This window comes from Onychostoma macrolepis, chromosome 13 (genome assembly GCF_012432095.1).
Source record: "Onychostoma macrolepis isolate SWU-2019 chromosome 13, ASM1243209v1, whole genome shotgun sequence".
NCBI lineage: Eukaryota > Metazoa > Chordata > Actinopteri > Cypriniformes > Cyprinidae > Onychostoma > Onychostoma macrolepis.
In genome coordinates, this window is record NC_081167.1 from 18,398,237 (window position 1) to 18,421,391 (window position 23,155).

Consider the following 23,155-nt stretch of genomic DNA (forward strand, 5'->3'; position numbering starts at 1 on the left):
GTCATATTTCCAGGTAGATACTCTGCAAACAGATCCAGATCTGGAAGTGTTTTTGTTGTACTTTACGGTTAGTGCTGTGTTTGCTTACCTGGTCGTTTGTAAATGATAAATCAAAGGCCACCAGGAAGCATTCATGTCCTACTTTTTGACAGAACTGTTAAATTGCTACGGCAGTTAACAGGAACAATAAGGAAACTATTTAAAAAAAAAATTTGTTCTTTGAATAAGTTAAAACAGGAACATTGCTATTAAATATTTGGAGTGCTTAGCAATATTAGTTTTAAATCTAACTTATATTTTCGTTAAGCATCCACACGTGCTTATTCATCTGCTGTTAAATGTTTTGGGTAAAATAATTGACTCTCACTTTGTTCAGATCTATTATGACATTAATAAATGCATTTCTAACCAAAAATAATTTAAATGCACCCACTAATGTTTTCAATTAATAAATCAAAAGTTATTGGATTTTCTTGAATTGTTAGTTCACACAAATATGAAAATTCTGTCACTTTACTCATTCTCATGTTGTTCCAAACGTCTTTCTTTTGTAAAACATAAAAGACAGGGGATTTCTTTCTTTCTTTCTCTTATTTTTAATAAAACTGTAGGGCTATAATTTAATCAGTCGACGAAATATAATTTTTTTTGTTGTAATTTTGTTATTGTAATTTATTTTATTTTATTTTTTATAATTGACCAGTGTCCGTTGTCATTAATAGCCTAGTAATTTTATACAATGTTCTTTGATAATTGTTTTATGTAAATTGAAAAAAAATTAAACATATTAATTTAAATATACTTTTAGAAACAACAGCAATAGAAAAATGCGTTCACCCTCAGTTTTAAATAGATTAATTTCTGAAAACTGACCAGTCTTTATAAACTCAGAGCCTCCCTCCCTCTTTCTCTCCCTCCCATTTCAGTTTGTCCTAGTCTTTCATTCTTTAACTGGCAATTCAATCTTTTATTGCTTCACTCAATGCAGCTAAACTTCAGTGTTGACATCAGGTTTCTCTCAGAGGGATAAAGACATCGGTCATTTAAACTGAACTAAGAGGAACACGCTCAACAATAGCTGGAGGAATTTAAATGAAAACAGGTAGGCTACTATTGTAGTGCTGTTTATGACTTTGCCCTTAGCGGTTAAAGTGCTGTCTTTCTAGCTTCTCCTTTTCGTGCTTAGTTCTCAGGTTACTGTTTTAGGTAAACAGTTCAGTAGTTTCTGCCTAACGCGGTTACGTTTAATGTCAACCTGTTTATTTAAACTCGTCTGACACAAGAAGATCGAGTTTTACTTCAGTCGGTGTTAATATGTAAGAAATTGTACAACAATAGAATTGCAAGATGATTTTATTAATCTAAATTTTTTTTTTTTTTTTTTAGCTTTCAGAGCGTTTTCATTCCTGACAGTGTTTTTGTTTATATATTTTAGTCAGGAAGATGCGTTTTAGGACGTAAGTAGCCTACAGTTCCTTTTTCTCTAATTATCACAATAATCGCTGCAATTATAAAACAATAGTCATACGCTGACTGTATTATGTTCTAAAGAAGATTAGACTAATTATTGACATCTATCATGCCATAGGTGACGTTTGATGCTCATAAGAATCGAGACATGACCTAAAAACCCACTGACTAATGCTGAACATGAGGTCCAGAATGAAAGGTGTTTTTTGGAGTGGCATTTTGCCGCTGTTTCTCTGGACATGTGTAAGCGGACAACCGTTCTGCCCTATCAAGGCCAACAGAACAGAGCTACTAACTCCATATGAAATACCAACCAAGCTGACCTTCAACAGTGCCTTTATGTCTCCAATTGTACATTCATTCCTGGACTCTGTCCAGCCCAAATCATTCCCTAAAGGTGAGTTTATGTTATGTCGTTTTGATCTCTGTGTTTGACAAAGGCGTATTCAGCACAAACAGAAAAAGTTAATTTGATACTGACTAATTTAACAGTTTGATTACAATGGGTTTACCTAAGTAAACAACATGCTATATGTGGCACAGATGAATCTAACTTGAGCTGAGACTGTAATGGCTGTATTAGACTCATTAGAGGATGTTATTAGGCTGGGCTTGTTGTGCACATGGTTAGATGGTGCTTATTCAGTTGGGATAAATGTACTCAGTTAATTATCAGAAGCAAAACCACTGTGAAAATAACCATGCAAATGTCCATGAGATTTGAATCATCTCCCCTCCCTTTCCAAGAGCTTTGTTTACCACAAAAATATGTTTATTGCTGTACTCTTCAATCAGCCTGTATAGTTGCAGTCTGCATCACAAATGGAAAGGCAAACTTTAAAGTTAATTATTACCTGCATATTCATTGTGTGCTTAAAGAAAATTACTGATCTCATAAAGTTCAAAGCTGTTCATGAAATGTTAACAATGTCCCTTTGATCTATAATTATTGGATCAAACATGAACTATTACGTTTATACATCTCTTCCTGCAGACAATTATTATTTTGCGACCCTGGACCACAAAACCAGTTATAAGAGTCAATTTTTCGAAATTGTGATTTATACATCATCTGAAAGCTGAATAAATAAGCTTTCCATTGATGCATGGTTTGTTAGGATCGGGCAATATTTTACCGAGATACAACTATTTGAGAATCTGGGGCCGGATTCACGAAAATCTTCTTAAGAAATAAGTTAAGAAATTTCTTAAGATAAATTCCACGAAGTTCGTAAGAATGTCCGTAAGTGCAATTCTTGAAAAATTCTTAATAAGTTCTCAAATATATTCTTAAGAACATCTTAATTTTTTTCTTAAGAAGAAAATGACAGTCTTTATCTGAGTGAAAACATGATGCACTGATAAATTCACTGCGCTTCTGCAGATTACCATATAATAATCATAATAAGCAAGCACACTCTTTTTGTCGCGACTTTGACTGGCGCTCAGCTTCACGTTTTTAATGCGGCGTGTTTTTGAACAGCCTGTCTGTCTCAAGCTGCAGCGATCTGTTTGATTCGTTTTTGTGCTGTGCTTTTGCGCTCTCATCCGAGTGAACGCTTCCGAGTCTGAAAAAAAATCAGAATATTGAGAAAATCGCCTTTAAAGTTGCCCAAATGAAGTTCTTAGCAATGCATATTACTAATCAAAAATTAAGTTTTGATATATTTACAGTAGGAAAGTTACAAAATATCTTCATGGAACATGATCTTTACTTAATGTCCTAATGATATTTGCCATAAAAGAAAAATCTATAATTTTGACCCATACATTGTATTTTTGGCTATTGCTACAAATATACCCCAGCGACTTAAGACTGGTTTTGTGGTCCAGGGTCACACTTAATCTAACAATAGAATGAAGCTTTACAGAAATATAACTCCATTGAAACCTCATGAAGTTGTTCAGGTTACAATGACGGAATTCAATTCGTCATCACCCATCAATAGAGTATTGTGTATAGTCCTTTCTACTTTGACTCTTTTGGTATAATACCTACTTGCTGACATCAGTGGCTATTTAGAAAAAAAAAAAGTATGAAAAATCATACAGCAGAGAGTTGTTACAGCTTTGACCTTGGCCACTTCATCACCGTATTCCTCACAAGACTGTTTTAGCACAAGCAGAATGCTGGGACACTGGTTATAATGTAATTTTGTGTTGTGTAAATGGATATTAAAAAGAATATAGAATGTCTTGGCATGTTTTTCCTGTAGATCTGCTGATTAGAATGATCAAAGATAAGGATTTCAACACAGAGACGGTTAAAAAGGTATGTCACACCTGCAGGTAAATTAATGGTTTGATAATAAAATAGCACCTTGGTCAGATTTTTTGCGATAGATATTTTACTTTTCTATAAAGAAGAATGTACTTGATACAGCGTCATCCAGATATAAATGAACATGTGTGTGTGTGGTAGGACAAGTTTTTCCGGATTTTTATAAATTTTTTTTACCATAAGTGAATCATGCCATCACCAATATTTTGTTGTATAAACACTGACTATTTGCCTGTTTCGATTGGCTGATCTGATTACACAGTGTCAAACATGTTTTGGATACACAGTTGAGAAGAGCACATGGACACGCATAAGTACACCTATATAATGTCATCAAGACTTTTTTTTTTTTTTTTAAAACATCTTTACTGTTTAATTTAGCTATACCCACAGCAACCAACCTGTCTATCCTCTTTCACTTTTGACCAGGTTTTGCAATATGAGATAGGGTTCCTGGTCTGCGTGGCCATTGGGATCCTCTATATTGTCCTGATGCCTCTAATTGGCCTAATCTTTGCCTGCTGTCGTTGCTGTGGTAACTGCGGGGGCCGCATGCAGCAGAAGCAAACAACGAACATCCAATGCAAGCGAAGAAGCTTTTTCTTGGCCACATTTCTCATCACTGTATTAATTCTGTGAGCACCGGTTTGAGTGTAATCTTATTGTAATGATATTTTTGACATTTTATATTTATATAGTTAGCTAAATTAATATCAATTGCTGTGCAGGGCAGGGAATATTTGCATGTTCCTGAGCAGTACAAACACTTCAGAGACTGTGGTGCGCAGCCCTCAGAACTCACCGACATCTTGGAGAATGTCAAAGGCTATATTAACACTATTACTGAGGTACACTATTCAGAGAGAATAAGTGAGATTAAAACCTCATGCGTTTCAAATGTTTAGCAGGTTTTTGATCAAAAAGACAGTAAGAACAGAATTATTTTGAAATATTACAATGTAAAATAACTGTTTACTATTTTACTATATTATTTTAAAATGTAATTTATTCCTGTGATACGAAGCTGAATTTTTCCAGTCTTGAGAAACATCTTTTATTATTATCAGTGTTAAAAAACAGTTGTGCTGCTTAATATTTCTGTGAAAGCCGTGATTTATTTCAGGATTCTTGATGAATAGAAATATAAAAAGAACATTACTTATTTAAAATATAAATCTTTTGAAGTCTTGTGTTTAAACTCTGTGCAAGGTTGATTTATATCAACAACTGAAATCAAATCAAATGATAACAATACTGAATTAAACTGAATATAGCTGATACATAAGGGGAAAAAAAACTTTTTATTTCTCAACAGCAAATCATTCAAGTTGTGAATGAGAGCGGAGCGACTGTGGATATCGTCAGAGACAACTTAAATGGTACGTCCATCTCGTATCTCTTAAGACAAGGTTCACAAATTAAAGGAGGCAAAACCATTGAAAGAGACAAAAATTGCACTCAAATTCGAATTTGCAAGGGGAAAAAACATTTTCCTTTTTGTAACATTTAATATAGTTATCTAAAGATTGCAACCATGAATGTTGCCACAATAAAAAGTTAATTTCTTTTTTGATCCATTTGTTTTTCTTTTAATCTCACACTGAATTCCTGTTTGTCTCATAGAAATAGGGCCTCTGCTTGGTAAATTAATCCAAAATGGTCTTAAAGGTTCCCTTGACCCAGCATTCAACTCCATTACTGAAGTAGCCCAAGGTATGTATGCATTTACTCATCAAGTGATAAAGTAGCCCCTTTCTTTGGGAAACTAGCTCTGTGATCAAACCTTTGCTCGTTGACTCACCTTTGCAGCATTAATGAATCCATTGATTTTAAATAAATGTTGTTCTTTATGTGTGTTACAGTGATAAACAGCACCAGCAACGAACTGCTTAAGCTTAATAAAACTTTGGAGCTGTTGAAACCAAAGTTGGATGTGCTGAAAGCTAATTTATCTGCTGTGAGGCAGCGGATTAACAACACTTTGCATATGCCAGACTGTGTAAACTGCACTTCCCAGCTGCCAGAACTGGACAAACTATCACTGGAAGGAAGCCTTGACGTAAGCTAAACCAGAGCTGTCATGGAGACAAACCAGTCAAAAACTCATTGGGGAATTGTGTTATGGCTGTTCAGTGAAGCATATGGAGTCCTGATTATATCCTGATTCCACTTTAGGCTTTGTGGTAGTTTCAGGTTGAGTATTAAGAGAAAATACCTGAAAAATGTGGGTGGATCATTACACAGTCATTCATTTGAAGCTCTAGACATTTTGTGGTTGTGGTTGTCTCAGGTCAGTGATTGGAGCAGAGCGAATTCTGCATCAATCTTCTGGGGAGAACAGGCATTACTATAATACCCACACAACAATGTTTTGGCTTAGATTACATGACTATTATACAACATTTCTCTAGAAGTACACAAGACCAAGTTGTGTTACCAGGCTTCTGTGCACACAAAGGCTCAAACACTTGTCATTGAAGGAAAGCAGGGAGACAGCAACAAAGGTGCAAACAATAAGGAGTAACGCAAGAAGTTATTGTTAACATGTCAATGCTTGCAAGCGCCTTCTCTTGGAAACCTGACTCTTACCTGGTTGAAAGACATTTCTATAAATACTGGTTGTTGTATAGAAAAATAAGAATGTGTCACTGTCATTGTGCATGTGGATGTCTGCATGTAGAGCATTGATGTACAGCTAGTACTGCCCTCTAGTGTTAAATGTGGTGCTCTGCTGAAATTTACAATGGTGTCTGAAACCACACTGAAAATATAGGATTAAAACATTAAAAAACTAAATATGTATTTAAAATGCTAATTATAAGAATTATTTATAATCTAAATTCGAATATTTATAATAAATATTTATAATTGTTTTAAAAAATAATTATACTAATGCATAATATTTATAATAAATATTAAAGATGCACTTCTCATTAAATGGTTTAGCCCATAAAGATTAAAAGTGTTTTTGAAAATTATATTACAAATAATTCATATTCAGAATACAGTTATATAAGTAGTTTAAAAATAGGGGCTGAGTTCACATGACTGTATGAAAACTACTCATTTTGTCTTATTGACTTTAACGTGTGGAGTTCATTCTAGAGTGCTGCTGTCATGAAAGCAAAAGGAGACATACCGAAAATAATTTTTTTAATGCTTAAAATATAGTTTATAATGAAAAAAAAAAACCTTTGCATGTGCTTTGTCTGTGTCACAATTTGGTAGTTTCCTGATCAAAACGACCTGAGGTCTGCTGTAGACAAGGCTATAAATGCGGATGTCATTGGACAGGCAAATAAGGTTAGTGCTGTATTTCACAGCTATAAAATTTCACTTCAGTACATTTTTTTTCTCTCTCTCTCTCTGATTTGGTGATCAAGAAACAAGTCTTAGTATTATCAATTTTCAAAACAGTTGTGCTGCTTAATATTTTGTGGGAAACCATGATTGATTTTTGTCAGGATATTTTGGTGAATAGAAAGGTCAAATGAATAGCAATTATTTGATTATTTATTTATTTATTTTTTGGTAAGACTTTAAATGTCTTTCCTGCCATTTTTATATCCTTGCTGGGTAAAAAGTTAATTTCTTGAAAAAGAAAAAGAAAACATTCATAACAGTATCCTATTTATCCTATATCTACATATATATTTAATCGTTGTGAATGAATGATGTTCATTGTACATGTTTGAATCCCAGGGGAGAAACTTTTTTGACAGCATTCCAGATAAAGTGAAAAATGAGACCAGACTAAGTGTGCAGGGTAAGTTTGTGTTGTTAAGTGTCCTTAATGGGTCCTCTTTCTTGGGAATCATTTGATCAGATTATCTTAATTCTCAAAAGTTTGTTCACTTAAGGGTTAAGTAGTGTGTTGTACTTGAAGTTACTGATCAGTCTAGTTGTTAAGTGATGTTGTGCCTTGTGTCCTTTAAAGTGGCTTTATTGCAGCTTGAAACATTAAAAACTGAGATCTCAGGTGTGACCAAAGGCCTTCCTCTTGATGTATTGAAGACTATCTCAGCACCAGTAACGGACGTGCAGAAATCGATCAAAGATATTTCTCCTTACATAGAGAGATCAAGTCAAATCAGGTAACTAAACACATCTTGTTCTAATTAACCACAATTCTCTGTGTTGAAATACAATGTATTTTATAATAATCTCAAATAATCTCTCTTTTATTTTTTGTAATAGTTGGGCTGTTGGATTGGTCCTGAGCTGTCTGATTTTGCTGGTGGTGATCTGTAATTTTATGGGTCTGCTGCTGGGTGTAGCTGGACTAAATCCTAAAGACAATCCCACTGAACGTTCCGGCACATCCAACTGTGGAGGAATATTTTTCATGGCGTGAGTTTAAATTCCCCTTTTGTTTTGTGCTTGTGTAACTGAAAACTGTCAGTGTGCATTGTTATATATGGTACAATAAAACTGTACGTGCAGTAATTACTTCCTCTTGTGTCATTTTAGAGGAGTAGGTTTCAGCTTCCTGGTCTCCTGGATCTTCATGTTAATAGTGTTGATACTTTTCATAGTGGGAGGAAATACTTATACCCTGGTCTGTAAACCATGGCAAAACAAGGAACTCATCCAGGTATTTCCATTAACACTGACTCATTGTGTTTAATCGCATGACCTTGACTAGTTACTAGTTTCCAGTAAATGTAAATTTTTGCATCAATTATTGCCAGTATATTTGATTATCATATTGTGTTTCATAGCTTATTGACACTCCAGGGCTGATTCCAGATTTCAACCTGTCAAGGGCTCTGAATCTGAATACAAACCTGAGTATTGGTAATGTGTACAGGTACGTCACACACAAGACAGCATGATGATGGCTGTCATATTTACATTATTTACATCCAAAATAAATCAGTAAATCCACTTTTTATTATTTCTAGTGACTGTCGAAAGAATAAGCCCTTGTGGACTACATTTCATCTGAATGAGATCTTTGACCTAAATAGTAAATTAGATGTTTCACAGGTGATATATTATTACTCTTTCTTTACTTTCCTATGATTGACGCATCGCTTATTGGACACTAATGGCTGATTCTCTCAACAGTACACCCATGAGATTGATCAGACCTTTGAGGAGGTACAAATCAACATAGCAAACATCACCATCCTCAGTCCAGAGGTAAAATCCCAGCTAAACAACTTCTCCAGCAGCGCCAGTATGAACTTCAGCAACATCATACAGCAGGTACACTGTATACTTCATTCTCAAAAGTACACTAGCACATACTGTTTGTGAAATCAAATGACGTATAATTTAATAACCGTACATATGAGCATTATCCATATGGCCAAAAAAAGAATAATAATCATATATATATATATATATATATATATATACAGTAGTGGTCAGAATTATTGGCACCCTTGGGCACCCAATATCATTATGAAATAAATGTTTTTCTCAAATACACGTTATGCACGAGTAAAATATCTCTGAAGTATATTCCCATTCAAATTTCCAGTCAACATAAAATGTTACGAAACTGCCTGAAAGAGGACGTGTGTCTATATCGTCCTAATGCACGGTGAGAAGGAGAGTTTGAGTGGCTAAAGACTCTCCAAGGACCACAGCTGGAGAATTGCAGAAAATAGTTGAGTCTCGGGGGTCAGAAAACCTTAAAAAAAAATGGTCAAACAGCACCTACATCATCACATGTTGTTTGGGAGGGTTTCAAGAAAAATTCTCCTCGCTCATCCAAAATCAAACTCCAGTATATTCAGTTATCAGACATGACTGGAACTTCAAATGGGACTGGCTTCTATGGTCAGATGAAACTAAAATAATTTAGCTTTTTAGCAGCAAACACTCAAGATGGGTTTGGTGAATACAGGGATAAAAAGTAAAAATTTTTGATGTTGTGGGCCTATATTTCTGCTGGAGGTCCTGGACATCTTGTTTAGACACATGGCATCATGGATTCTATCAAATACCAACAGATAAAAAATCAATAAGTGACTGACTCTGTTAGAAATCTTATAATGGGCCATGTTTGGATCTTCCAACTGTGCAATAATCCAAACACAAACCTCAAAAACAACACAAAAATGGGTCACTGAGCACAAAACCAAGCTTCTGCTATGTCCATTCCAGTCCTCTGATCTGAACCCTATAGAAAATGAGTGGTGAACTGAAGAGAAGAAGCACCAACATGGAGCTGTGAATCTAAAGGGTCAGGAGTGATTCTGGATGAAGGAATGGTCTCTGATCTCTTGTCAGGTGTTCTCTAACCTCATCAGGCATTATAGGAGAAAGTTTAGAGCTGTTAAACTGGCAAATTTTCAAAAAGTAGGTTTCAAAAAGTATTGAATAAAAGGGTGCCGTTAATTGTGGCCAATGTGTATTAGAGAAAAACATTTATTTCATAATGATATGTCCCCCCATTTTAAATTCTTATTATCCAATGAAAGGTTAGATTTTTGTGAATTTTTTTAATAAAAGATCAAAAGGATTAACAATACAGATTAATTTTCACAGCCTTCTTTGATCATATTTACCAAGGGTACCAATAATTCTGACCACTACTGTATGCATGTATGTATGTGTGTGTGTGTGTGTGTGTGTATATATGTATGTATGTATATATATATATATATATATATATATATATATATATATATGTATGTATGTATGTATGTATGTATGTGTGTGTGTGTGTGTGACCCAGGACCGTAAAACCAGCCATAAGGGTCAATTTTTGGAAATTGCGATTTATACATCATCTGAAAACTGAATAAATAAGCTTTTCATTGATGTATGGAGGATAGGACAATATTTGGCCGAGGTACAACTATTTGAAATTCTGGAATCTGAGGGTGCAAAAAAAAAAAAAAAAAATATTGAGAAAATCACCTTTAAGGTTGTCCAGGTAAAGTCCTTAGCCTATATATATATATATATATATTTTTTTTTTTTTATCTTTCTTTTTTTTTCCCTGAACATGTATATGTTTAGGCAAATGCAAAATGTATTCTTTAAAATATATTAATGGACAATATAAATATATTTGTATTGAAAACATATTTCTGGCAAAATGGCAAAAATATATGAAGAAGTACTTATTGAGAATATATTTATATGAATATATTTTAAAATCTATATTAGTGATTCCTTTTTTGGATTTCAGATTAATGACGTGTCGGGAACTAATCTGAACTCAGTAGCAGAAAGTCTGGATATCTTGGCTGGCAAACAGGTGAAAGTTACTCTTGTTTACTTGTTGTCTTATTAACACTCCCTGCTCTAGTGAATGACTGAGATGGATCATGTACACTTATTTGTGTCTTTCAGAGTAACCAAGCTATAAAAGATGAACTGCATGGGGAAGCAAACGATCTGCGAGACATCCAGACTAAAATCACGTCTCAAATTATGCCTTTGCTGGTGTGTCAACACAACACAAAAGACAGTACTCAGAATAAAAATTTCAACTGAATGTGACATTATCATTATCATATTCATTGAATGAATATTAATCACAAAGTGTTCTTGACTAATTTGTATCAGTTTGGTTTACTATGATCTGCATCCTTTTCCTCTTTGCAGCTGGAACTGAACACCACTGTTAAGAATCTCAGTGTAGTAGCATCACAAATCACTGTAAGTAAACACTAGCCATCATAATTGCATGAGAGTATCCGTATATATAATACTGTAGCCTAAATTACAGTATATCAGTTTTTAAAAGAATTGAATTATAGATCTCATGAATTATGATTTGCTACGTGCAGTTATTGCAGGTGGTATTAGGGAGCATTTGAAATATTGTCATTGTGTAAAGATTCACCAGCATACAGTACCATTCAGCCAGAATGCATTAAACTGATACTGTCCAAAAGTGACAGTAAAGACTTTTATATTGTTACCAGAATTTCTGTTTCAAATAAATGCTGTTCTTTTGAGCTTTCTGTTCATCACATTTATTCATTTTATAGGCAGCTGTGGAAAATGTTTTCCAAAAAGTTGGCTATGCTCAGGACGTCCTGAACTACAACATATCACAAATAGTGAAAACTGTGAGTGTTGCACAATCAGTGCTATATTTAGATAAATTATCTGTCAGGATGATTTCTGTATTACAGCGATGAAAAATCTACTGTGCATTTTATAGTAACTGTATGCTTGTTTTCTGCAGGAGAGCAGGGTTTTCATAGACTGTCAGCTAAAAGTCTTTCAGACATTTCTGCACTGGGTAAATCAAACGGTATGTGTATGTCTTTATTTATATTCAAGGTGCCGACTATCTTAATGGTGGATTATTAATATAATGCTGTTGCATTCTGTATCAGATCACAGAGAAGGTGGGTCGTTGTGGGCCTGCAGCTGCAGCAGTAGACAGATCAGAGGAGCTTGTCTGTAAACACTTGATAGAATCTTTGGTAAGAATCCATCGTTAGCTCTAGCTGCTTTTTTCCCCCTTATTACAGCGCTGAGAGATTTGTAAGTGCACATGGTTCCCATCTAATAAAACATAATATCCTGTCTGTTCCCCAGAACGCCTTTTGGTTGAGTTTGGGCTGGTGTATGATGTTCCTGATCCCCAGCATCATTTTCTCAGTTAAACTGGCCAAGTACTACCGCAGGATGAAGTATTCAGATGTTTATGAGTAATTTATCTTGTTTGTTTTCTAAATGTAGAAGCAGATCATGGAAAAGTCTACTGTTTACATACTGTCATGGATCAATTCAATTGGTTTCCTTCTGATTTCTCTCTTTAAAGGAACAATAACTTCACGATGAGTCCTTTCCCAAAGGCCCACCTCAAACCTGAATTATTGGAAAATGGCAAACAACCACCTTTTTCATAAGCACATAATTAAAAATGACTGTTAAGTTACACACTGACCCACAGATCAATGAATTGACAAGTAGATAATGATTGTAGTAAAAATAATGCCAAAGTACCTTTTTCTTTATTTTGTCAAATGATTTCAGCACAATATTTAAATTAAAAGCACAACTTTACTGTTACAACTGTAATATGTTTTTCTGTTATGAGGCATTATGGGAGTTGAAGCTTTAGAACGCACTTTATGTAGTCCTGTAGGCATTTAGATTTATTTATGCCATTTTTTCAATAAGAAATATGGATATGCTGTTATAGATATACGACATATATTTTATTTAAAAAAAAAAAACATTTCTATTAAGTTTTAATAATGAAATTAGCTCATGAATAACTGTGGAGACTGTGATTTTATAAACCAACAAGAAGTGCCCTCTTTTTGAAACGGTGTGGTCTGATAGGTAGAATCTGAGACCTGTTAAACATTTCTATCTTGTGTCATGTATTAATTACAATCATAATAAAAGGTGCTGACACTACCATGCTGAACCTGTTTGTTTGGTGTAAAGAATTGCTTGCCACAGTCTGTCCAGATGACCTGTCGAGAAACCCTCCCCCCAGTACACACTACATCCTGTGACTGAGGCCTCATGGTACAACTGCCATTGCAACAGTGTGCCAATCAGGATGAAGCACTAGAGCAGTGGAGCACACATTCCACACATATATGTGCTGCTTAGCGAGAGAGAGAGAGAGAGAGAGAGAGAGAGAAAAACCAGAAAAACAAGATTTATGCACTATTCCGACCAAAACATTAAATATCCAGAAAATATTGTAACATAGCACTTTTCAAGAGCACTGAGATTATACAGCAGGAAAAATATTAATTGAAAAGTATACTAGCCCATTTCTCCATATTAGAGCTACCACTTAGCATTCGGATTACTAAATACCATAGATACTTAATAGACATGCAACTGGTCTTGGAATCATATAAATCTAAGACTTATGCACATTCATGTTATGTGTACACTACCATTCAAAGGTTTGGGGTCAATAATTTTTTAAAGAAATTAAATGGATCAAAAGTGATAGAAAAGAAAGACATTTAGAATGTTATAAAATATATTTAACTGCTGTTATTTTGAATTATATATATATATATATATATATACTTTTTAAAAATTGATTTTCAGCTCCATCTATTTATTTGTCAAAAAGTATTTTGTTTTTTGTATTCTGTAGGCATTTTGTTTTTGTAGTGTTGCAAGCAGAACAACACCACTTAAAATTAGGCAAATTATCAAAAATAAATAAGATGTAAATAAATAAGATTTACATTTGTGTAAACCCATTCTTGCAATCTTCTCTAATAATCAAACTGGAAATGTTTTTTTTTTTTTTTTTAAATGAATGTTTTGTCCCATGTCTCAAGAATCCGCAAACATGCCAGTATCAGTGTCAAACAATTCACTTTTTCCTCAGCAGACACAATGCGGCACAGATTTGTCTACATTTTTACTAAATGTTTTTTAAATGTACATTTTTAGTGCCTTTAGTTAATTACTTTAGATCATAAAATAAAATTTCAAATACATTGTGCAGAATACTCAGTCAAACCAGTACTTGGTAAACACTTGCATCACAAAGAGAAAATAGAAGTGTTTCAGCTCTACAAATACAATTAGCTATGACGAGTCAATTCAGGGCAACACAAGCCTGTCCAATGTGATTGAGTTTGAAGCTGGTCACTGTATAATAGAATTTAGTGTAATTGAATTTAAAGCAGTGCTGTGAATGCTGCTGCTGAGCTCAGTAGGAATGCAAAGGGTGGGGCTGTACAGACCTAGTGAGTTTATAAAGCTTTGCATTGGAAACACATCAGAATTCCCCTCTCTGACCACAAAACCAGAAATCACTAATGACGGCTGTGACACTTCAGTTCAAAAAGAGACTTGAAAATAAGTGGCAGCAGTACATGAAAGTCATATTTAATTTCTTTTTACAGTGTTAAAATCCCTGTGATAGCACTAAACACAAGAGCAATCCATGAAATATATAAGGCATATATAAATCTGAAATGTCCAATGCATCAGCATGCACATTTTATATTACTGTACATTTTTATTAATGACTAATACAGTTCTTAGCTTACATCTTCCACGTGTATTTTCTTAAAATAATAATTACACCAGCATATAATGATAAACTGTAGTGTCGACAGAAAACAGACATTGTTATTCTAAGAGTTTATACAATAAATGATCTAGAACATGAAATGTGCTTAGTCATCTCTGACCTTGCACTAGGATCAGGGTGATAGCAGTTTAAAAGACACCAAAAACACATAAGATGAAATGCAGCAAACCAAGTAAACATAAAAACAACACATTACATTCTATTCTATATTAGGAATAATTAAGCAGTGCGAGTTATTACTTTACTATTTTAATAATTAATGAAATATTGTTCGATCCGAAGCTCCGTAATTTTATTCAGACCATGCAAGGTAAATAGTACTTCTAAAAGGGACAGCTGACCCAAAAATGAAATTGTGTCATTATTTATTCAGCCTCATGTTGTTCCAAACCTGTGTGGCTTACTTTGTTTTGTAGAACAGAAAATACAGGCAATACAGTGAAAGTCAATGGGGTCCATGGATTAAATTTTCTTTTATTGTATGGGTAAAAACTGTTAAATTGTTTATCAGAATCTATTCTTAAGTGCTCCAAAGGTTTGGAATGACATAAAAGTGAGTAAATGATGACAGAATTTAATTTTGGGTTAACCTGTACCTCTGACACCCTTTTAAAACAGTCTCAAAGGGTCAAATCATGTCAAGGGTCAGACATGATTTGAGAGTGGGAAAGTCAGACCAGCTTGGCTTGAGATGTCACTTGAGATCCAGAGGAAGTCCTCTGCTTGGTTTCCTGCTGCTCCGCATCTCTGAACAGTCCCTTCGGCTGCCGTGGAGGAGTGAGCGGAGGAACTGTGGGCGACTGAAGGATATCTGCGTACCTTTGGCTCGGTTTGGTCTCCCTTTGGAGAACTTTTCTGAGCAGTGGTTTCAAAAGCCCGATGGTGACCTGGCTGCCATGAGCCTCGAAAGGTCCAGAGTTCTGCGTCGAATCAGACAGGTTTTTCAATACAATATTAAGTATGCTCGTCACAGTCATGTCCTCTGGACAAAGAGTCCACAGCAGGTCCAAATAAGGGTCCAGGTCTCTATGTTGGGACACTTCACACAGCAGAGCACTGAAAATCTCTTTGTTCAGAAGCGGGCTCTGCCGGCAGAACCTCTCAGCTACTTGCGCAACCCGTTCCCACTGCCCTTGCTTGATGAGAATCCTCAACGCTTGCATTATCGCTTTAGGCCGCTCGCTGCACAAAAGCAGCTCCACTTCCAGGTGTTGGTAGGTCCCTTTGCAAGGGAGCACTGTCAAGGCCCGTTTATAGAGCGGCAAGCTCTCAGAGCTCTCCTTCATGCTGTAACCCCACGAAGACTTGGAGGACCCGCCGGATTGTTGTTGTGCCAGTTCGAGAAACCTGGGGAGCCAGCTGGGCTGGAATTTGAAGATAGAGTGGCACAAGAGCTCAAAAACAGGCATCGTAGTGTGTTTCTGCTGACCGTTGCAGTGAGCAAAGTTTGCTGTGGGTTGCACAGGGCTGAGGATGATTTTCCATAACTCAGCAGGAGCTTTAGACGACAACAAACCCTCACCGTTGCACCTCAGATGCAGAACCGCTTGAATGGCGTGCCAGGAGTAAGTGGGAAAGAGATGGAAGATGCTGTTTAGATACTGAAGATTCTCCCTCTCTAGCTCACCGCTAAGCAGCCGGCAGATCTCCTGCTGCACCAAGCTTTCACAATAGTTCCCTAGATCTTTCTCCGAAGCCTTCACCATTGATGTTTTGATGTCCTCCAACAGAACGAGACTCCTAAGCTCTGATTCGAGTGAGCTCATGAGCCTTTCTTGACCTGTGGAATGTTTCTCACCAGTTTTGGTCTTCTGGCTGCTGAGGTAATCCCTGAGGATGGCAGCCAGCGATATGGGTGCTTGAAACATCCCACCTTTTTTGAGCTTCTCCACCGTGAGCTGTGCTGCTTAGACTTCTTTGCTGATAGTATTTGCATGCCTCCTCAAAGACAGCCTCAACTAAGAGTGCACTCAAGTCTTCTGAAAGCGTCGGAGAAGGCTTCGGTTTTTGCGTGACCACAAACAGCCCGGTTTCTGACAGCATTTGTGGAGAGTGACTGTCCAAAGTGTTTACGAAGAGAAGACCTTCTGATTTCAGACTTATTCTTTCTAATTCCAGACCACATTTGGTGTCAATTAAGAAGAGGGTCCTGCCTATTGTTAGTGCCAGGATTTCATTATATATCTTCAGGCAATTTTGAGTCCCACTAGCACTTAGGCAATTATCAGGAAGTTTGTATATGTTGCGAAGACCGCCATCCCTCTTCATAATGCATACCCAACCAGTGCTGAGAAGGAAGAGGAGGTCTCCACATCCAGTGGGAGAGAATCCACAGATATCAGGAGGATTTATGGTAGATAGAAGGCCAATGCAGTCTGCAACAAGTCTCTTGAAGTCAGATTCCTTGCTTGAGCTTTTCATAAGTGTGCAACTACAGGCACTATGCACTTTAAAGGTGTCATGTTCAGGAGACCATGCAAGAAACACTTTCGAAACACCCATGGAAGAGTTTTCCCTCATGTCTGGGAGCAGATAGACCAAATCCCCAGAACTGACGGTTGTGTATCGAGGATTATTGTGCAATGCGATTTTCACGTTTCCCAAATTGACACCTCCCTCATTAACATCTATAGTCTTTTTGCAGATGCAGAACCTGAAGTTGCTGCACACACTATTGGAGTTCTCAGATGGCGGTCGCTCCTCACACCATATAATGAAATTCTGACACACGGACACAGAAATGACTTTAGCACGAGGGCTGTTACACAGATCCACAGTCTGGAGTAAATGCCAGCCTGATCTGCACTCTAGGAATTTCCAGAATTCCCCTCTTCCATTCTCAAATATTACTCCCAGCACAGAGGCTCCATCTTCTGGTTTGCTTTGAGGGATATAAATGACATCCACTATAGGCACATTTCCAGTTAGCACTAAATCAACGTGTTTCTGGCATTGCATGAGATGAGGTCGCTGATATTTGTCATGTGTCATAAGACCACTCTTGGGCTGACGCACAATGATATGAATGTGACGTCCATCTGGACTCAGACGCACATCAGACAGGCAGTTTTCAGATGAGATGTTGTTGGAGTATGCCTGCTTGAAAAACTCTTTTAGATCCTTTCCTTTCGTGAAATCGCCGAAATCAGTCACTTGTTCTAATGCGAGTCGCGTCATGTTTGCTGAAAAGTCGATCTGGAATAGGAAGCACACGATGCGCGTGAAACCACTTTCAGTTTAGACCAGCGATCATCCACAATCTCCCTGAAACATGTCCAGTGCTCTTTTCACGCGTTCGCTCCATCATATAACGATGTCATATCTCTACAGTCCATAAATCCTAGGAAATACACGTACATTTCTCCTGTGCTGTCTGTTTCTCTCCCACTCCTCCTGACATCACGAGTTTGTTAATTTCCGGATTCTACTGGCTGTGTCTCAACACCCACTGAGACTCGCACTCAGAGAGCAGTATTGTGAAACAACACTCGCCACTATGGCAGCCAGAAATCCTGTCTAGGTAGGCAGTTTACTGAGTTTCGAAACACACCCTGTGCGGTGTTTTTAGGTTTTTTTTTTGCTCCGTTGGAAGGAGGGATTTAATTCATTACTCGGTTCTCTAACCTATTATATCAGACACAACTTTTACATAAATACAATTTACACCTAAATACACAACAATTATCTAAATATATTTATAATAATTTGAAAAATACAATCTCGTAACTGAATTTTTGTTCTACAGTCTATGGTAAAAACCTAAAATATATATGATCGGAACCCTGATGACATCAATTTGTAGGCTAACAAGGAGGCTAATTCGCCATAGAAATTTAATCTGGGTTATTAGAATGGTTTTCGATGCTTTCAGGCTTGTTTAAAAATTTAGATTACATACTGTGTGTGTACGTGTTTTTTTTTTTTAAGGTAAATTGCTGACAAGTTGCTTAATAAAGACTACAACTACCACAAGGATGTGAGATTACGTGAGTGACAAATCGGACAGAAATTGTAGTTCGTAAATAGCAGTTGTTAATGCTTAAACAATATTGTACACATAGTATAAAATATAAACCAGGGGAAGAACTAATGAATAAAATAATATAAAATACAATTATGATACTAAGTTTCGTCATAGAATGCGTCGGAAATGACGTAAGGCCAGTAAACACACTTCCTTCTACTACCGCGAAGATTTCACCGTTGACGCAAATGACAGAAATGAACCGTGCTGGTTTTGAAGTTTGTAAGTTTTCATAATACATTCTAATTTGCTAGTTTTTTGTACATCAGTGTTTATTAATTATTCTCTGTTTTCATTTTCCGATGTCTCATCGCATTTGTAGGTCAGCTGCTGCGGATCGTAAATATGATCACTGTCAGGAAATATTTATGTGTAAATACAATGTCTAACAGTTATATTTTCATGGATTGCTTGCACACAGGATGGAATTGTTTTGAAAACAAACTTTATTTTAAAAATAGTCTCACTAGAATCTGTTTGTGTACCAGTTTGTGTACTGTGTTTACTAACCATGTGATTAGCAGGAAACTGCCTTGTGATGCTTTAACAAAATATGCTGCATGAAATATTTTATTATGTTTTGTTAAATGTTATTTTAAAATACTTGGGTGAAACCTACATAACTTTTTAAAACACATCCCAGTGTTCAATGTTTGTTACAATGACTTTATAGATCTAGGTATTTAAGTTTCTGTAATACTATTATTCGGACATATGTGTTTCTCTGAATAGAAAATCAAGAAGAAACATTGAAGATGTCTGATTCGAGGAGAAAGTCTAGAGGGAATCAAGAGGAGTCTGCAGGAACATCCAATGGATTGGGTGGGCGGAACAGGCCAGAGAGACCTGGTGATATGGGTGATGAAGATGATATTGGTGCGGGACCCTCAGGTATTAATGAGGAAGAAGATGATCCAACACGCAGGAGAGAGATCAGGAGCAAGTACCGGGATCTGATCAATCAAGTCCAGCGTGAGTACTGATAATGTTAAAGTTGGCTTCAATGATACAGTTTGCTGTTTCGGTTATAAAGTATTGTAAGTATATTGTTGAGTATGCTTTTTTTTGTTCACAGAAAATCGTGAGGACATGCTGAACCCAGCTAACAATAAACTCACTGATGTTTTAGAAGAGGCCAACAAACTATTTGCCAATGGTATTATTTTTTCTACACTACATATCCTGGTACCTACCTACAGCACTAATGCAATTCAGTCAATTAGTAGGATGCATGGTCTGACAGAGCTCTGCACACATACTTTTATGTATTACGTCTTCACGATCTGGTTTGTTATGGCCTGTGTCTACTTTCAGTGAGGCAGGCTCGTGAAGCAGCGCTGGATGCTCAACTCCTGGTACTAGCCACCGATCTAGGGAAGGAAAAGGCCAGTCAGCTACATGCTGAAGGCTCTGCATTTGACCCGTCTGCATTTGCAGAACATTTGGTAATTTACTGTGAGAGGAAAGGCAATGGCTGCATTTCCTAAAAGTATCGTAAGCCTAAGTAGATCATAGAACCATTGCCAACAGTGGTCTCTGCGGTCAGCTTAGCTCACAATGCTTTTGAGAAATGCAGCCCAGATCTTGTATTTAAGAGAAAATGATGTTCAGATCCACTGTGAAATATGTTTTCTACTCGATTGATTTCTCATATTGATCATTCTAGTTGTCCTTCATGGGTCTGAATCGTTTGGAGGATGAAAGTGGTCAGGATGGGAACTTGGAGGGATATTTACCACAAGACGCCTGGCAGAGGCTTGCAAAGAGATCTGAGTACTGCTTCAAAACAGCCCCTTCATTCCACTACATGTGAGTATGTCTGTAGTAAGGGAAGTAAAATGAAACTAAAGGTGTTTATGTAATTAGGTAAGTGTTTAAGACAAGGGGACATATTGTAAATTCACATTAACCTTGAAATTATTTTGCAGGTAATTGCAATGATTTTTGTGATTATTATTATTTTTTTGCTATTAAGTTTTCTAAAGAATATGTTATTAGGCTAGTTTTGTGATTCCCTTCTCACCCCATGTACTGATGTCTTTGTGGCCCACTTCTGTAGTAAATGATCATGAATGTATTGTTGATGTAAGTGAATCAGTTCAAAGCTAAATTTGTTATCTCTCAGAAATGTTCATGATTTTTTTTTTTCTCAGCAAGGACACGTTAAATTGATAGAAAATGACAGTGAAGACTTTTATAATGTTACAAATGATTTCTTTCAAGTAATGCTGTTCTTTTGAACTTTCTATTTATGGAGGAATCCTGAAAAAAAAAATGTATCACAGTTTCCACAAAAATATTAAGCTGCACAACATTTTCCACATTGATAATAATGAAAGTTTCCTGAGCACAAAATCAACATATTAGTATGATTTTTAATGAAGGATAGTGTCATGTGTGACACTTAAGACTGGAGAAATGGCTGTTGAAAATTCAGCATTGCCTTCACAGAAATAAATTTCATTTAAAAAATAATAAAATACAATGCTGTTATTTTAAATTGTAATAATAATTCACAGTATTACTGTATTTACTCTTATGTTTCAAATAAATGATGAGCATAAGAGACTTCAGCAACATAAAAAAAAAAACAAACTTAACTATTCCAAAATTTTGAACTAGTGTAAGCTTGTGTAATGAGTAAATATCATTTTTCATGATATTTTTTGGATAAACTCACTTTTACTTAACACTAAACCTCTGAATCAGTTTGATTACAACGGCTATTATGCCGTTTTATAGCTTACAAAAAAACTCATTCTGATAGCCTTATTTAGGAGAGTTTACGAATACAATGTGCAGTTTACTTTACAAGCTTTGCCATTTTTGTTTAATTCAAGGTTAGGCTCATTTTTGGCAGAGCCTCCTCCGCCACGGCAGAGAGTTGAAAGACAAAGGAAAGTCCCCAGCAAAGAGGCAAAACGAATGATGCCCACCCAGGTGTGCTCATTATATTGAAAATGCTGGCAGTCTCTGCAAATATTCTTGATAATCTGTCTGATTTTAGAAATTAAGAAAATATCTTGTCATCACAGCTGAAGAAAATGGAAGAATCTCACCAGGAGGCAACAGAGAAAGAGGTTGAAAGAATTCTTGGATGTCTGCAAGGTTACTTTGCTGATGACTGTAAGCCTGTTAAAATAACATATTGCAGTTAAGCAAAACGGACTATTTTAAAACCATTAAAAAAGACTTTTTCCGGAACAGCTGAGGAACCCATTTCATATTACGAATTTGTCATTGACCCCAACTCCTTCTCCCGGACTGTGGAGAACATCTTCCACACGTCTTTTCTCATAAGGGTGAGTTAAGAGGCCACAACAGATTAACATAACTCTAAAAATAACAAGTTAACAAATTAAACATAAGTCTCACAATAATGAATGAAATATTTCCCTCAGGATGGTCTGGTGAGAATGTACTTGGGTACGGATGACCTTCCTTGTGTAGGTAAGATCAAATCCACAGGTCACCGTTTGAATGTACTTGGAGATTATATGTGACCCTGGACCACAAAACCAGTCTTAAGTGTCAATTTTTCAAAATTGAGATTTATACACCATCTGAAAGCTGAATAAATAAGCTTTCCATTGATGTATGGTTTGACTGGTTTTGTGGTTCAGGGTCACATTTGTATTATGGGTGTATTATAGCTCCAGTAGAGGAAGGTGAGATAGAGCCTGGTGGAGCTGCTGTCCGACATCAGTGTGTCATCTCCATCAACCACGAAAGCTGGAGGGTGAGCACATTAAGACTGCATTTGGTGTATATTTGCAATATTAAAGAAGATGTTTGGGGTTGAAAAGATGTGTTTTCTGGATTCTAATCGAGGTGATAATATAGAAATAGTTTTCTTCTCAGGATTACCAGAGGCTTGTATCTTTAACAACTATTTGAGACCATTTTCTTTTTACAACTTTGCCATGTTCAGATCATATTTATTTAGCATGGAACAGTCTGTTCTTTACATTAAATAACTTGTATCTATGATCTGTGTCTTGCAGGAAATCATTGATGCCTTTGATATTAAGGAAGCTTTGATCCCATCTCCAGACGTTTTGTCACAGTAAAGCTAAACTGGAGGATAGTTAGCGACAGCCGCCAAAATGCTTATAAAATAAAATACTGTTTTCTTCTTTTTATATTTTTTTAATATGTGGGATCTCAGTTTTAAGAGTTATGTCTTTGAATTCTGTATAAAGTGTAATGATTGTGTCTAATATAATAAATGTAAAGTGCACTGTGCACTTAACATTATATTAAGTGTTGGATTCCAAGTAACTAAAGAAATATTTTAATTTGATGGAAACATGCAAGGTTCATAACTCTTCACTGTCTGTAGATGTACATCGCTGTTCTCTTTCTCTTAATT

General features: G+C 36.0%; 3 protein-coding genes across 6 annotated transcripts; 2 read left to right on the forward strand and 1 right to left on the reverse strand.

The window, feature by feature from the left end:
* Positions 1-947: 947 nt before the first annotated feature.
* On the forward strand, positions 948-13,099 carry prom2 (prominin 2). The gene is given in 26 exon segments (XM_058794741.1): positions 948-1,102; positions 1,387-1,457; positions 1,589-1,867; positions 3,687-3,742; positions 4,181-4,386; positions 4,480-4,538; positions 4,541-4,599; positions 5,067-5,130; positions 5,375-5,464; positions 5,614-5,810; positions 6,980-7,054; positions 7,454-7,517; positions 7,689-7,845; positions 7,949-8,101; positions 8,222-8,345; positions 8,473-8,561; positions 8,656-8,740; positions 8,822-8,962; positions 10,902-10,970; positions 11,066-11,158; positions 11,321-11,374; positions 11,710-11,790; positions 11,910-11,978; positions 12,064-12,153; positions 12,269-12,381; positions 12,495-13,099. Coding segments are annotated over 24 exon segments (2,502 nt in total). The 5' UTR covers positions 948-1,102; positions 1,387-1,457; positions 1,589-1,641; the 3' UTR covers positions 12,583-13,099.
* A 1,449-nt stretch (positions 13,100-14,548) lies between these two features.
* LOC131552355 (BLOC-2 complex member HPS6) lies at positions 14,549-17,936 on the reverse strand. Its single transcript, XM_058796084.1, is given in 2 exon segments — positions 14,549-16,661; positions 16,663-17,936. Coding segments are annotated over 2 exon segments (2,505 nt in total). The 3' UTR covers positions 14,549-15,430.
* A 204-nt stretch (positions 17,937-18,140) lies between these two features.
* On the forward strand, positions 18,141-23,040 carry nsmce4a (NSE4 homolog A, SMC5-SMC6 complex component). 4 transcript variants are annotated; one of them, XM_058796086.1, is made up of 12 exons: positions 18,926-19,005; positions 19,106-19,155; positions 19,516-19,755; positions 19,859-19,939; positions 20,098-20,228; positions 20,450-20,592; positions 21,624-21,723; positions 21,819-21,909; positions 21,991-22,085; positions 22,185-22,233; positions 22,437-22,522; positions 22,788-23,040. In XM_058796086.1, the coding sequence occupies exons 3-12, from the start codon at positions 19,539-19,541 to the stop codon at positions 22,851-22,853; spliced, it is 1,059 nt and encodes a 352-aa protein (XP_058652069.1). In that variant the 5' UTR covers positions 18,926-19,005; positions 19,106-19,155; positions 19,516-19,538; the 3' UTR covers positions 22,854-23,040. The 4 variants fall into 4 exon arrangements, with proteins under 4 accessions (XP_058652071.1, XP_058652068.1, XP_058652069.1 ...); XM_058796087.1 differs by having other exon boundaries at positions 18,944-19,005; positions 19,106-19,137; XM_058796088.1 differs by lacking the exons at positions 18,926-19,005; positions 19,106-19,155 and adding an exon at positions 18,141-18,279.
* Positions 23,041-23,155: the final 115 nt, after the last annotated feature.

What these genes read in the sequence shown, in the direction of transcription:
- nsmce4a (XM_058796088.1), top strand. Translation starts at nt 19,539, where the DNA reads ATGTCTGATTCGAGGAGAAAGTCTAGAGGGAATCAAGAGGAGTCTGCA. An exon ending in CAACAAACTATTTGCCAATG is followed by an intron (nt 19,940 to 20,097) that starts GTATTATTTTTT and finishes GTCTACTTTCAG; the next exon opens with TGAGGCAGGCTCGTGAAGCA. An exon ending in ACACGTCTTTTCTCATAAGG is followed by an intron (nt 22,086 to 22,184) that starts GTGAGTTAAGAG and finishes TATTTCCCTCAG; the next exon opens with GATGGTCTGGTGAGAATGTA.